This window comes from Priapulus caudatus, unplaced genomic scaffold, assembly GCF_000485595.1.
Source record: "Priapulus caudatus unplaced genomic scaffold, Priapulus_caudatus-5.0.1 Scaffold2516, whole genome shotgun sequence".
NCBI classification, from domain to species: Eukaryota; Metazoa; Priapulida; class Priapulimorpha; order Priapulimorphida; family Priapulidae; genus Priapulus; species Priapulus caudatus.
In genome coordinates this window covers 1,794-17,953 of record NW_014579577.1, presented here as the reverse complement: position 1 = coordinate 17,953, position 16,160 = coordinate 1,794, and the positions used below count along the sequence as shown (strand labels likewise).

Below are 16,160 nucleotides of genomic sequence, written 5' to 3'. Positions count from 1 at the left end.
CAGGGATGTTAACTATGGGGAACCTAAGGAAGTGGATCTAGTTAGAAGCAGCCGAACGGCTAGAGACATGCATCACAGCGTAGGCGAAATGAGACACTTGGTGGCTAGCATGCAAAACATATGCACAACACAAGAGCAGAAACAAAGGAACACACCGACAAACACGCGCACACAAACGCAAACACAGACACGCCGCCACAGGCCGGAGAATACTAACCCACCGCGCAGGCCAGCTAACGACTCGGGCTATTATACACGCCCGCCGCCGGCTAGGCAAGACAATCGCTTCGACGGGAGACCGGTAACTTAGCGACTTGTGTTACCCGCAGCTGTTCACCCGTGACTGACTGTAATTTCGGACACTGCTCGTTGTCGAGCGTGGCAGCCTCTCTTACGTGACTGGGTAACCCCCTCCACACCGTCTCGTGAATTAATGAACATTCTGCGCCGCTGTCGACAAGAGCGATTAGTTTTTGGCCCGCCACCCGAACATCACAACATGGCGCGACACGAAGCGTGTGCGACCGTATCTGACCCGCCCCTACCTTCTGTTGCGGTCTATCGGGCGCGGTTCGTTTCCCGACGGTAATACTACCCGACAATCTCGTGCAAAATGCCCCTCTCTGCCACAACGGAAACACAACCTTATCTGATTTGGCGGTCTCCCGTCGAAGCGATTGTCTTGCCTAGCCGGCGGCGGGCGTGTGTAATAGCCCGAGTCGTTAGCTGGCCTACGCGGTGGGTTAGTATTCTCCGGCCCGTGGCGGCGTGTCTGTGCTTGCGTTTGTGTGCGCGTGTTTGGCGGCGTGTTTCTTTGTTTCTGCTCTTGTGTTGTGCATATGTTTTGCATGCTAGCCACCAAGTGCCTCATTTCGCCTACGCTGTGATGCATGTCTCTAGCCGTTCGGCTGCTTCTAACTAGATCCACTTCCATAGGTTCCCCATAGTTAACATCCCTGTAGCGTTGCCCACCGTTATCATCCCTGTAGCGTTGCCCCTCCCTGTTACGTATTCGCATTGCGATCCCTTGTTCTACTACCGCTTGCCTGTCGGCCATCTCGAGTGCCTCTTGCAGTGTGCGTGGGTCGCGTTTCATCAATGTTGTTTGTGTCGATATACTGCTTAACCCCTCCGAAAAAATTTCCGTCAGCTGTTTCTGCGTGATTTCGTGTTGCAACTGGTCTCGTGGAATTGCTAGGTGTGCTACCTGTCGTAACCGATCCGCGTAATCGCGGATAGACTCTCCCCTCTCTTGGTTAAAATTTTTTAAAGCGTTTTTAGCCGAAAGTTCGGACATAGGGTCCTTATAGCGTGTTTGTAAAGCTGCGTACAGCCGATCCCACGTAATGTCAGGCGTATCTATTAACAAACGGCGAGTATATTCCGACGCTGCGCCACCCAAGGTGCTTATTGCTAAATTTCTGAATTCCGTTTCCGTTAAATTTAACTCTAAATGCGCCCACGTTAATTGATTAATCCATTCCTGGAACTTGGCCCCCAACAAAAGCTCATTCCCCATAAATTTAGTAATACTCTGCCGAACTTCTGCTACCCTTAAACCTCTCGTAAATCGTTCCGCTACATTTTCCATAGAAGGCTTAAGGCCCTCCGTAAATACCCGCGTTATTCAATCGTAGCTTCCGTCATCGTGGTCGGAGCCGAGGGTAAATGGTAAACGGTAAATGTTAAGTAATGACTAGGGTATGAGGGACGATGTAAATACCGCACAACATGTGATACAATGTAAAACCGACAAATAACGTTCCACTTACCCGACAAGTGAGTGCTGACAGTGAAGTTCTACGGCCACGTCGATCGCAGTAGCGTAGCACTTTGCGTTGTGTCGCAAAGGGAGACGAAGATTCTTTGGTCAAACGGCGCCAAATGTAGCCTCTAAGTTCGTATCGTAGACGGTAACTCGTAGATAGTAGACGGGACGGTGATGTAAACGGTAACCAACTTATAGCTTTATTCTAAACACGAACAGTGACAGTGTACACGTACCAACTCGTAGCCGGGTTCTCTCCCGAACTCACTCAAAACCCTTCCTTTTATGCGTCTCTNATATATATCTATGGTTTACCTCAGCCAGATACGTGAGTCTCCCACGAAATGCGTGAGACTTGGTAGCTAGGTCTGCTAACAGTAACAGAGTAAGATTTAAACAAATAGGTGAAATTATATTTTCAGGGTGCCTCAAATGCAGTCTGAGACATTCAAATATTTACAATTTTGCTGGGGGAGTGCCCCAGAACCTCTCTCCCTCCGTGTCTGCCCACCCCTATCCTCTTGGGTTTGGGTTACATTATTGTATCTATGCAGTCATCAAAATAAGAGACCTCTTATCANATGATGTCAGGCAACACAGTAAAATAGGCGCGTAGAAGTGACCGCATAGAAAATATCTCTAGCCGATGTTTATTTAAATATTTGTCGGGTAAATAAAAATAATTATACAATTTACTTCATTTGTTTTTCATTTTTCATTGAACTGTTGTTGTTTCTTCACTTTGTTCTAAATATAATTGTACCATAGCTTACCGCAACCGCGGTAACGTAGCAACAAGCCTGTACGCGTTCCCTGCAAGGTAAACCACCTTGAGGTAAACAATTATGGCAGAGCCGAAGTGTGCGAATTGCGATTCAACATTCAAGAAAAAAGGTAAAAACTTTTACAGGACTGGTTTTGATTCCTCAGTCAAGTTAAATGCGATCGACAAGACAGTCAAGGACGTGCTGGAGGAAGAGTTAAACTTGCAGCTTACACCGGAGCAAAAGAAACAACGCTTCCTCTGCCCAAAATGTTCGTGGGCATTGCTGTTCATGGCCAAGAGCAGGCAGAAGCGTCGAAAAGCTCGCGCGACGTTCAGCCGCCAGACAAAGGGCTATCTGGCTTTGAAGCGGAAAGGGCCGCTAAGCCCTTATGCGACTCCAGAGAAACGAAAGCGATTGTGCGCTGGCCCATCAAACGTAATTATTTTTTATGCCAATGCAATGGCAATAATTACCCTCTTAATTAATTTTTATTTCTACACATTTGTCATTGAACAATGAAACTAAAAGATTAAAATCAAGTGGCTGACGTCATTAGAAATAGAAGTACGTGCCTATGACTATGTCACATCTAAAGGGGAAATTAAATTAGCCTATATATGAGATTTTAGTCCTATGATACTAGCACCAATTGAGGAAGGCTTCAATGGAATAGCATTAATTTGTCCCATAATTCACAAAGTAAATTAAATAACACATTATATTTAAGAAATTAATTGTAACTTGTGCTGCAGTTGCAGAGTCCGAAACCTGCGAAGAGGCGAAAAAGTCCTGAGAAACCGATGAAGGTATGACAATTTATATATTAATATTAAACCTGGTGTAACTGTAAGAATATACAACGAAATTAAAATAGAAATGACAGTTATTATTGATCAAAATTTATTTATAGGCCTACCAGGTGTAAGTGCCAAATCTAAACCGTTATCAAATCTACCCGTAAACCTTGATTTTATGCATTTTACGCATCATGGGGATTAGTTTAGTATATATATGCTTCCTGGAGTGAGTTCTATATATATATCTCTCTCTCTCTCTCTCTATCTCTCTCGCTCCTTCCCTCTCCCTCTCTCTCCCTTCCTCTCTCTCTCTCTCTCTCACAGCAGTTATCGTAGCAAGAACGTTTATTTTGTCCATATTTTGTTTTGTTTCGTTTTTTGTCCATATTTGCTCCATATATTTTCATTTTGTTCATTTTAACCATTTTTACCCTGTTAGCATAAAAGTATTGTTAGTATTTGTATATTTTCTATGTTTTACTTGCTTTTTAGGCAGTACCGCTCGGAATACATCTTGCAAGAGCAGTAAAATTCCTGAAGAGATTTCAGTACCGCCGGGCAGTCAAGATCCTGGCAGCTTACAGCACTGGCTTCAAGAAAGCAATGACTAGCTGGGCACACGAGGCAGTGCGACAGGAGACGCAGAAACTCCTTGGAAAAAAGAAATCTCTATTTCATGGAAAGAAATCGTTGGAACAAATTAGCAATTTCAGCTGGGATGATCGCTATGCCGAATTAAAGGAAACTTGCCCTCTTCTTACAGACCTCCTAACTGCATCTGTCACTTCTAGGAAATCACTCACGCATCTTGGACTAGCTGGTGCACCAACAGTTTCAATCAAACCTACTCTAGGCGTTCTCATCTCAATAGTCCTGTACCAGCTACAACCAAGACGGATGAGTGACTTACAAGAGCTCATTGGCCTGCAGTTGTGGATGTCTGGCTGCAAAAGACAGGTATGTTCTTGTAAATTCACTTAAAGGGACAGTAGCCTCTAGGATTTTACTGCATACAACTGTACTTACTGTATAACAAATCGTCTATACCCACATGTATTTGTCACCAGATACTTAATTAATTATTTACACATCAACGCTACGAAATTTGAACGGCGCCATGACACCCGCGACCGTGCTGCCACCCTTAAAAAGTTGCGTATTTGCATTTTTATTTTGCAGGTAAATGACGGAGGGCTAATCACAAAAGTGAAATTGTATTGAGCTACAGCTACATGTAGAATATGTTTTGATGTGGCGATACATAGCGGGAGTAAAGCAAAATAAGAGCATGCATTATTGTTATCTTTAGTTTTGAACTTCAGACCCCTGACTCCCTCATTTTGCTGTGGACTCCCTCTTTTTCAGGCCAGGGAGTTTGTTAGACACCCTTGATCAGAAGTTAATTGTTACCCGTGCTTACACACGTTGGTTTATTGAAAGTGCAGTCAATGGTTTCCTGTTTATTATTCAGATGTTTCCCAGATTAAACCACCTGGGCCTGAGCGTCGGCATTGATGGCACTAAAAATGTCATTGACCGTGTGCGAAAGAAGTACGATGACGAAGTTGTGCAGCACCGGTCCAGAGTGACGGATTCTCTGCTTTGGTCTGCCGAGCTGCCTCCTTTCAGGAAACGGGATGCTGACGGACAGTCCAGCGATGCCACTCCCATCCACAAAGGAGACAAAGGTAACAATTACACAATTTTAGATTTTCACAAGTGCTATTGCTATATGAAAACATAGATGTGCCTTAACATGCTTACCTTAATGTTGGATGTATACGCAGCAACATTTATAATGCTATATAAGTTTCAGTTTCCATTAAAATTTCCCTACAGAGACTTACCTAAATTAACTTTAGCAATGTATTACCCCATGCACCTAGTGAAAACGTTGCAGAAATACTAACACTAACAGCACATGTGTAATCTCATGTACGATGTGTGCTGTCTCTTTCAGGCACACTTGGGTACTCATTGTGCTTTGACAATGTCAATCAGCGAGTATCCGTACGCCATCAGACCAGAGACAAAACCAATAAACAGTTTAATATGGTCCAAGCCTATGCTGCCATAGACAGAATTCCGTCACTTCACCTAAGTGACGAGCAACCTTCTCCTGCAGACATATCCTTAATACCATTAGAGCAATACTTGCCGTCAACAACCGATGAAGCTGCTCTGCAACAAGAAATGAGTCAGCTCATAGAAAGAGTGCTTTGCACTAACATGCCATTCTTGCATGACCTACAGAGTGAAGTGGCCGGGCACATCCAGCACGAGTTCCAACAGGAGTCATCTGCTAAGAGTCAAATCGTACGTTTGAAATTTCCGTATTTCTTGTTAATTCTTCGTTATCTACAATTTTTCATTCATGAGTAATGCGCCGATACTATTCTATGCAACCAGTTTAAGAAAGCATCAAACCTATTCAATAAAAAATGTAGTGTTTAACCATATTGTAGCGATGTTACTTGCATAAACTGAATTTTTTGCTTGCAGTTTTACTGGAAATGCATGTGGCTGTCGTTAGCTGTTGTAACGTTATGTTTTACTACTTTCAGTTACCATTGGGTGTCCTCGATAAGGATGAGAGCAAAGTGGCCGAGATGGTGGAGATAATGGCCGAGTACCACCGCTACGTGCCACTAAAGCCAAACGGGGATCCCTTCACTCTTCCTCTCTATGCCGATGGGCTCAGCTGCGAACGTGGCAACGATGCACAAAATGCCAGGGTCAATGGTAACTCACCTTGGGAGCAGCTGCAAGGCCTGACCATGGGTATACAGGAATGGCACAAGCGCTGCCTTCTGCTGCAGGTGCGCACATATGCTATTACATATTGACGTAATTCTATTATTACATTATTACCATTTCAGTATTCGCTAAATTATAAATGTCCTACTGAAGTAGAAATACGTGAGCATGCAGTTGTGTAACTTGTGTGACACAATTGTCTTAAAGGGAGAGTTTACTCTAGGTTCTAGGGTTACTTTCAGCTAATTTAGGTTATAATTACGCTACATAAAAAGTTTCATGGTTCAATCACCATTAGAAATCTTTAAACAAAATGTTTTAAAACTAACGACTACAGTTTGATTACAACGACGGTGGCGCCACTCAGAGCGCACGATCTGAGAAGTTGTGCAAACGGACTTTCCAGCCAAGGGCTACAGACCGAGGGTGTTTCTTATTTATTCATTTAAAAGCAAAAGGATTGTAATATCTTATAAACGACATATAGTTTCAGTTATAATATGGATAAATTTGCCCTAAAATGAATATCGTTCGGTTAAATAGCATTTAGGTATAAATATAATTGCACTTTTGTGATTAGCCCTCGGTCTGTAACGTGCAAAATAAATGGTCAAATACGCAACTTTTTCGGGGTGGCAGCACGGTCGCGGGTGTCATGGCGCCTTTCAAATTTCGTAGCGTTGATGTGTAATTAATTATAACAATTAAATTAGGTATCTGGTAACAAATACGTGTGGGTATAGACGATTTGTTATACAGTAAGTACAGTTGTATGCAGTAAAATCCTAGAGGCTACTGTCCCTTTAACTAATGTGGCATACATTGCAGGATATCTTCGATGAGCTATACTCTGCCTCTAGTGGAAGAGAGAAGGGTACCCTTGTTCATTTGAAGCAAGTATTTAATCACCGCAACGTGTCAAGTGACTGCAAGCAGAAGTTCAACCACAACGAAGAGTTTCTAGAATTCTGTTGCGACGGATACATCGTCCTGGCTGCATTACATTGCATGAAGACAAAAACTGTTCAACAAACACCCGAGAATTTTCCAAACAGCAGACAAGAACAGATTGCATTCATTAAAACAATAGCTAAACAGATACTCAACATACTGTACACATCCTGCCAGGAAACCGTCACCAACATATTGAACGCCAGTGGAACAGGCCCAACGGAATACTTATACTGCGTCTGCAAACAAGACTTCCCCGGATCCGCCATGATTTTCTGCGAAAACAGAAACTGCAGGAGGGGAACGTGGTTTCATCTTGAATGCATCGGAATGAAGGAAGATGACGTGCCAGACGGCAAATGGTACTGCTGTATATCCTGCCATACCTCCGCAGAATCACCAACGTTGGACTATCAAGGGCCTGTCGACGTCAAGAGACTGTATACTTCAAGGTTGATGTGGAGAGGTTTGAACCAAAAAGTTCGCAGGGATGCCATTCGCGAAAATGATGGCCATAGGATCATCCTGCATTGGAAATTCGATATGCTCGAATTTTTCAATAACCATCACCCCAAATACTTTCTGTTTGGGCACAAGCTGCTTTCTGCAGTCCATGGTGCTGTCTCGGAGCGGCTACAACACACGCTGACATGGAACAGGACAGTGAACGTCAACGGAGGCAAGGGCAAAAATATTGCAATGGACCTGCACATGGAATTCTTGAACAAGGAGTATAAAGGTGAATTGGATGATAACGTGTGTGCTGTTGAAATGTTATCTACATGTGTGTGTGTGTGTGTGTGCGTGCGTGCGTGCGTGCGTGCGTGTGTGTTTGTATTGTGTGAATGTGACAATGTTATAACTACTTATACAAAGCAAATACGACACCAACGCATCTAAATTTAACAGTTATTCTGCCTTTATTGACCTTGTAATTGCAGTTGCGTTTTAAAAATCGTTCCAATAACATTGACATCAGCAATCCATTACATACTAACAATAGTAACACAGAATAATTTAAATGTCAATTATTACATGTTCACTAGAATTACACTGTATGACACTGCATTTACACTAGTGACATACCTGGCAAGTTAATGTTCTGTTTAGAGACTAAACGTTTTTCCTGTGGCATTGACACCCTAAAATGGTTCGATGTATATGTGCGCATGAAATCTCATGGAATCAAAATTCTGAACTCACAGGTGTTACTAATTTTTTCAGAAAGTGTCAAAGGTGCTGCTGGGCATTTAACTGCCGACACAGTCGCACGCCACAGCCAGATGGTCGGTGTGGGAAAGATCCTCGTTTCGGTTTTTGAGAAGGAGGTATCTCAATTATCACGAGCATCGGTGCACACAAAGACAGTGACAGACAGGCAGAAGGACATTGAGGAATTTGTTTCCATATTGATAGGGGAAGACTTGTTCACCTGCAAGGCCGGTCGAAAACACAAGTCCTTCCAAAACATGCCATCACAAACACTCAGCAACATTAGGGTAGATGCGTTTAAATCACGATTGCTGAGGCAGGAAGTTCAGTAATGTGGTTTTTGATAAACATTTACAAGTGCAAGTTTTCTGACAAACAATACAACATGAACATTTCGCACAAAAACACGTATCATTGCAATCGCCGTTACAGGTTCGTAAATTTTTTAGTATATCTATTTGTGCAACATTAATGCCATCTAACATGAACGATTCCAGGACTGTGACGCGTATACAAGAATTTAAGTTATTAGCAATCTTTATAAAATTTTGGTCATGAACGTTAGCGAAACTTCTTTTAAATGCATAGCAGATAGCATAGCCTCTGTGTCCGTCTCTAGCACATCTCCCAATCTCCTGCCAATAAGCCAGAGCTGTCTCAGGTAACCCCCAATGAACTATAACGTCCACATCTTTTACATTTATTCCCAATCCAAAAGCGACTGTTGAAATAAGAACCCGAATATTGCCGCCTGAATTTGTGAAGTCTTTTAGTATTTTATCTTTAACGTCAGTTGTTGTTTTGGAATGGAACATTTCGACTTTTCTGTTTTCATAGCCAGGATGGTCATTTACGAATGCACTGTTTTTTAAATTTTGTAAAAGCCACATGAATATTTTATAACAATAATTGATAGATCTGACATACACAATGACCCTTTTTGGACTTGATGAATTTCGGAGGTTATCAAGCAGCCATTCCATGTCGCTGTCGAACTTTCCAACCGATGGCTCCACATGTAGAAATGTGTTGGGTCTGCAATATGAAAAGAAAAACACTGCAGCACATCATCTGTGCAAGGCACTGTTAATAAAGTTATGGGTGTATGATCGCGCAGGTGTCTTCGTAGTCACAAGTAGGGTGTTTCCTGGGTATTGGTTCTGCCTAGCAAGTATGCCTTACATCCCCGTTTGAGGAACAGTTGCCTGAACTCCTGGCATCGCGTCTGAGCTCATCCTTCAGCTTCTTACCTCTGCGTGAGGCGAGGGTGGGTGTATGATCGCGCAAGTGTCTCAAGGCCGGTGAGGCTGAGAGAACGTGCCAGTAAGTGAGTACGTTCTGTTTGAACGATGGGTTGCTGGGGTTGTATTCCGTAATAGAAGGGATTTGTTGGTAAGAAGCGCAAGGTGAGAAGCGCATCAGGGGGCGGTGTGAAGCTACAACAGTTTAACACAAGAAAGTGTAATTACGTAACGTTTCATATAGTTTCAACTGTGTATTATAACATGCATGTATTTACCTGTTGGGTAGATTTGCAACAACTACAGTGCTGTCTGACTGGAAACCCAGCACCGAGTAGATATCTGTTTGGATTTCTTTTGTTGCTGTGGCTGTCATTGCTAAACTTGGAGTGTCAAGCAATGACTGTACAGTCCCAACATCCCTGTAGGCAGGTCGAAAGTCGACTCCCCTACGGAAAAAGATATATCCGTGTTATTGTAATTATACAAATATTAATTGTATTTGTTAGCTGTCATTGCCTCGCTTACATTGACATAACAATGATATTGCATATTTTATGTTTTGCGAGTGAAAGATGTCACTATCATTTGCATATATTGTGTGTGTATGTATATATATGTATATATTGTGTATGTATATATGTATATACTGTGTAACAGTAAAAGATATGTTAGGTGATCTTAATTTACGTTATGATTTTGGGTTGCACTAGCTTGTTCCACAAATAATTTGTCTCTTACCATGAACATATGCAGTGTGCTTCGTCGTACACAACTGCTACAATCCTCTTCATGTAATGCAGTTTTATCATGCGCATCCATACACTTTGAAGTATTGCTTCGGGCGAAGTGAATAGGATACTCATATCCCCTTGTATGATATCTGGAGTTAAAAAAATCATTTTAGTTATTTGACTGGTTTCAAAGAGAACATAAGGACATAGCTAATAACTTTTTGTCATATATAACCCCCCTCCCCCCCCAAACTTCTCTGTACTTAAATGAAGCAAATGAATATAGCATATATACGGCTAAACTTAAGAAACGGTCATATATTGCAAAACCTATGTGTATTGGGAGTATTCATTCATCATGGTCGTGCTAAGACACCAAATAGTAATAATAAATTGCACTTTTAAATTTAACCCAAAACGAATGTAAAAACCCAACGTAAATACCGCTCTGTCGGGCTGACTCCGTTTATCTATGATAGAGAGTCGTAGCTAGTCTTCCGATAGTTACTATGATATGGCAGTATATATTATAGAGGTAGATCTGTGTGTGTGCATATTACATGGCCTTGTTTTTGCCAGGGCAGAGAGGCTGAAAAACATGAGAGGGGATAGACAGAACAATATGTGGCTATGGTGTTATAGGAGGTGGAGGTTATGTGATAGATATGGATATACAGACGTCGTAACGGCTAGTTACTACATCGCTAGGTGTCTATGTTTCATAGTTTGCCAATATTCTGTTTTCGCATGCCTTCTCTGTCTCCGAAGTGTAGAGAAGTGGTGAGTGTGTCTGTCTACTGCGAGAAGCAGTTAGCACGTCTGTCTACTGCGAGAAACAGTGAGCGCGTCTAAGACACAAAATAGTAATAATAAATTGCACTTTCAACTTTGACCCAAAAGTAAACGTAAAAACCCACTTAAATATCGGTCTGTACCATTAATTTCGTCCTGCGCAAAGGCTCCAGCATTGATGCCATGTGTTCTGGCAACGCCAACCTGATCCTGTATTAGTGCTGTCAGCGGTGAAATAACCAGCACTGTGTGCTTTTTGCCAGGGTCGATCTGTAAGATAAATTGTCTACAGTCACGCAAATGTAAAAAATACTATAATTTCTAATTATTATATTGTTGTTACCAAGTAATTAAACCTTCAAAATAAATAATACTACTCTGAAATTTTGTTGTTATTGTTAATTTGTGTATTAAGACCTAGTATTAATATTACTATTATTAAGACTAAGACTAAGAGTAAGAATATTATTTTATAGGCCTACTCACCACATCCAAAATCAGTGGAAGCAGCAGAAATATCATCGACTTCCCAAAACCAGTAGGCAACAGTGCAAAAACATCTTTTTTCTGCACTAGGCTAGTTAATATCCTGCGCTGCTCTTCTTTCAAGTCAATATTAAATCTAAATTTTGCTTTCACTTTGTCAATCGCTTTGCTCAATTCAACCTCCATATCATATTCTATTATATCTTATATTGTTTACAGGGAACGCGTACAGGCTTGTTGCTACGTTACCGGGGTTGCGGTAAGCTATGGTACAATTATATTTAGAACAAAGTGAAGAAACAACAACAGCTCAATGAAAAACAAAAAACAAATGAAGTAAATTGTATAATTATTTTTATTTACCCGACAAATATTTAAATAAACATCGGCTAGAGATATTTTCTATGCGGTCACTTCTACGCGCCTATTTTACTGTGTTGCCTGACATCATGCGGGCTCTGGTGACATCATGACTGACAGCAGGCATCCCGTGATGCATTCGATCTTGGAGCCAGCCGAAGTTAGCCGAACGCTATGCGCATTGGGAATGCGTACGTCACAGGTCAACAGAAATGGCGCTCAGTATATCCGCCGCTCGTCACTTCGAATTTTTGTAACAGGTTATATTAGTTTAAATACAGAGTATTGCCGATACATAGTTAACGCTTCCGAATAGCGGAGAAAAGGTTCGCTGTTTTAGAATAAACCCAGTTCTGAAGTTCTAGTCTCTGAAAATACACCAGCAAACCTGCCCGAGTGATTTCACTGGCATTGCTCCGCACAAAAGGATAGGCTCGCGGTGCTAACCCTTATCCTCTGGGTTTGGGTTACATTATTGTTATCTAGGTAGATATGGAGCCCCCCCGAGCTCGATCCAGGCGGTCGTGCCTTTAATGGCAGTCGTGGCCTTGCTGGCTTGCCGGAATCCTAGTTGTAGGCGGGAGGGGGGGATGTTAGAATGACTTCGACTCGTTATAGGTGACGGTAGACCACCTATTTGGCTCCCCTCCTTCGAACAGCAAGAGTCAACTAGGGAGGTAGAGTCTTGAGATGTCGACCGTATCACATGAGCGAAATGCCACTACGTACACTTCTCATAGCCTTGGTTATGTCGCTGCCGCTACTATTGCCTCTAGCGCCACAATCAGGCTTCGCGCATAACTGGCAGGATAATTTGCTGCTTCGCCTGCCGATAGTTATGCAGTTCACTTAGGACGATTTAACATTCGACCCGTGCAGCCCGTTGCTTGGCGCTTTTTCCGCTTGTACAGCGGGCGTTCGAAACGCGTGGTAACTCTCTCCTCCCCCAACTGGAGGTCAAAATAAGAATAACAACTTATACGGCCTAGAAAAAATTTCGCGACGTTACGACTGATATATACCCTTTCTACCCAATCCTTGCCGGTGATGGAGAAGCGCCGCCAGTGTCAATTGAAGTATCAACCAAACGGGATTACCCGAAAACTAGCCCCCACGGGGAAAGCACCCATCAAACTCCCCGGGGGAAGTCCCAACAAAGCTCCGCAGGGGGGTTCCAACGCACTTTCACGGGGGGAGTCTCCACCAAAACTCCGCGGGGAGTCTCCACAAACTCGCGTGGGCGGAGTTACCACCAATGTCCGCGGGGGGAGTTACCACAAACTCTGTGGGGGAGTTATCACCAAAACTCCGCGGGGGAGTTATCATCACTCCGTGGGGGGAGTACACAAACTCCGTGGGAGGGAGTTACCACAAACTCCGCGGGGAGTTCCACAAACTCCGCGGGGAGTTACACCAACTCCGCGGGGAGTTACCACAAACTCCGTGGGGGGATTTCAATGGCACTCCACGGGCGGGAATTTCAATGCACTCCACGGGGCGGGAGTCTCAATGCACTCCACGGGCGAGTCTTCAAGGCCACTCCAGGGCGGGGAGTCTCAGATGCACTCCCGGTGGGAGTCTCAATGCACTCCACGGGGCGCGCGAGTCTCATGCCACTCCACGGCGGCCGGAGGCTCAATGCACTCCACGGGAGAGGTTCTCAATACACTCCACGGGGGGAGTCTCAATACACTCCACGGGGGGAGTCTCAATACACTCCACGGGGGGAGTCTCAATACACTCCACGGGGGGAGTCTCAACACACTCCACTGGGGGAGTCTCAATACACTCCACGGTGGGAGTCTCAATGCACTCCACGGGGGGAGTCTCAATGCACTCCACGGGGGGAGTCTCAATGCACTCCACGGGGGGAGTCTCAACAAACTGACCCGAAGGGGGGTCGATATCCAAGGTGGGCTCACACAAAGGCAGACGCCCATAGCTCAATGGTATACCCGCATCCAGCGGATCATACGCCTCTAGATGAGGCGGGGTATGCTTAACTATCTCATCCGCTACGTGCAGAGAATCTGCACGCAATGGAAAATGAATCACTGGCGAAGAGTCTAACAAGGGCCTGACATAGTAAGACTTGCGGACAAAGTCTACACTAAGACCCGACAGATTACAAAAATCAATGCCCAGCAGTACGTCAAACGGCAACTCATCTACCACGAAAAAATGGTGCGAAAACTTGCGCTCCGCGAGACGGAATTCGAGCTCAATAAGCCCACTAGCCCACCTAGCGCTACCAAAAACCCCTCTCAAGAGATTCCGCGATTGCGAAGGCTTTTTCCCCAAGGCTTTAACCAGAGAAGAGCTGATCAGTGAAACCCTAGCCCCAGTGTCTATCTCAGCTGTTACGTATGTCTCACCCATTGCAATCTCAATAGAGGGTTCCGGTGAATATCCCAGCTCAAACTCAGCCGGCATCCGCGACGGAGCCTGCACGAACCTCACTGATTTAGCCGGCGTAGGCTGCGTACACACTCTAGCACTTTCTAATGACGGGCAATCTTTCTGTACGTGACCCGGCATATTACATCGATAACATATGACGTTGTAGCCTTGCCTAGCACCCGGCCTAGCGCCGCTAAACGCAGGTCTGTCTCGAATCGCGTCGGGTTGGGTCTGCTGAGGGACGGGACTCCTACCTCCACTAACTAAGCCACCCTGAACCCGTATGGAATTATCATTGTAATATCTGCGATCCTCACGTCTAACAGTCATAAAGTTGTCTGCAATTTGTCCCGCGTGAGCCACAGAACTTACTTCACTTTGTCGTAAGTGGTGTCGGAGATCATCATTCCGTATGTTAGAAATAAACTGATCAATCAGTACTGTCTCCAAAACCCCGTAGAACTGTGCATGTCGCAACAACTCCTGAGGCGGTTTAAGCCACCTATGAAAATAGGTTTGCAAACGTCCCGCAAATTCCTGAAAAGTCTCATCTAGAAATTTCTTCGCTGTTTTGAAATTAACTCTATATGTCTCTGAAGTCAGATTGTACGCTGCGAGTATAGCCGCTGTCACTAGCTCAACAACTTCAAGTTTTGTCTGACGTCATCTGCTATACGAAATAAGCATTTCTGAGCTCGCCCCGATAGTAATGGCTCTAGAATAGCCGTCCACCGATCTATAGGTTTGCTCTGCGCAATACATAGTCTCAAATGTCTGTAAGTAACAGTCAATGTCATCCTCCTGTGTCAGTTTATGCATGCCCACTAACTTATACACTGACGAACCTGACTCTCTAGGCCTAGCGTCCGCTACCGCACCTCGATCTGCAAGTAACTCTGTCAGAAGTTGATGTTGTTGTTGTTGTTTTTCTTATTGTAGCCGCATGAACTCCATCATGACCTGCATTTCTGGTGAAAGAGCAACTGCCCCCCCAGCCTGCTCCTCATCCTCCGCCGATTCCTTCACCCCCCTCTTAGGAGGCATTATAGCTCGTATAAATCAGTACTCACATAAACGGCTGATGCAACCCGACTTCAAAATCACGTCACAACCAAAAGTTGGCTTACCTCACCGTTATGTTATGTACAGTTATCTCGTTCAAATAACAAAAAAAACGAAAAAATGTAATCCCTTCCTGGTTTTCTATCAACAAAATCCTATAGCGGGCAGAGACCCCCAAAATGCGCAACCATGCAAGCAATCAATACCCTGAATGCAATGTCAATAACACGGAATACGCGAAAATAAACGCTCAAAACATGCAAAAACCAACGAAATACACGACTCATAATACTACTGTAACCTGCCTCACTGCGCCACCTACTGAACAACTATCGTACCTATCTCTCTATCTACCGTTAGTACAGTTGAAAGCTAATTCGCTACCACAAGCGACTGACTGCAAAACAACAACGCTCAAACACGACGGAGGTGTTGAGTAAAGTGAATACACGAGTCTGAGCGACAAACACGCGGGCTTGACACTCAGCTGACAGACCTACTGTACGTTCACAGCAGTCTCCCTAACGACATGCGCGATGCAAGTCGAAAGAACTATGCAGTCTACCATTGTACGCTACGTGCGCCATACAATACGTCTCCTAGCTTATCAACGAACACTTTACGATACGCATACTGGAAAAGGTACTTAGCTTGATGTAGAGCTTGTTGTCCAGGGCCTCCACTCTACGTACTCGACGAACCAGTTCACATCACTACTATCCTGTCGACTGCGCCAAAATGTAAGGGTTTGATCCTTACACGGTCGGTGTCCTGGTCGTCTGGTAGAATGGAGCCCCCGAGTCGATCCCAGGCGGTCCTTATATATGTTGGCA

The 16,160-nt window shown here is 44.0% G+C and overlaps 2 protein-coding genes across 2 annotated transcripts; one reads left to right on the top strand and one right to left on the bottom strand.

Moving 5' to 3' along the window:
• The first annotated feature begins 2,613 nt into the window (after nt 1–2,613).
• On the top strand, nt 2,614–8,933 carry LOC106818780. Its single transcript, XM_014823454.1, has 8 exons — nt 2,614–2,970; nt 3,288–3,341; nt 3,825–4,289; nt 4,804–5,020; nt 5,293–5,648; nt 5,897–6,151; nt 6,918–7,779; nt 8,265–8,933. Exons 1-8 carry the CDS (start codon nt 2,614–2,616, stop codon nt 8,582–8,584), a joined length of 2,886 nt encoding a protein of 961 aa, XP_014678940.1. The 3' UTR covers nt 8,585–8,933.
• On the bottom strand, nt 8,791–11,691 carry LOC106818779 (ATP-dependent DNA helicase Q-like 3). The gene is made up of 6 exons (XM_014823452.1): nt 11,506–11,691; nt 11,163–11,289; nt 10,235–10,376; nt 9,772–9,942; nt 9,180–9,287; nt 8,791–8,887 (listed from the first exon to the last, which is right to left on the bottom strand). The coding sequence occupies exons 1-6, from the start codon at nt 11,689–11,691 to the stop codon at nt 8,791–8,793; spliced, it is 831 nt and encodes a 276-aa protein (XP_014678938.1).
• Nucleotides 11,692–16,160: the final 4,469 nt, after the last annotated feature.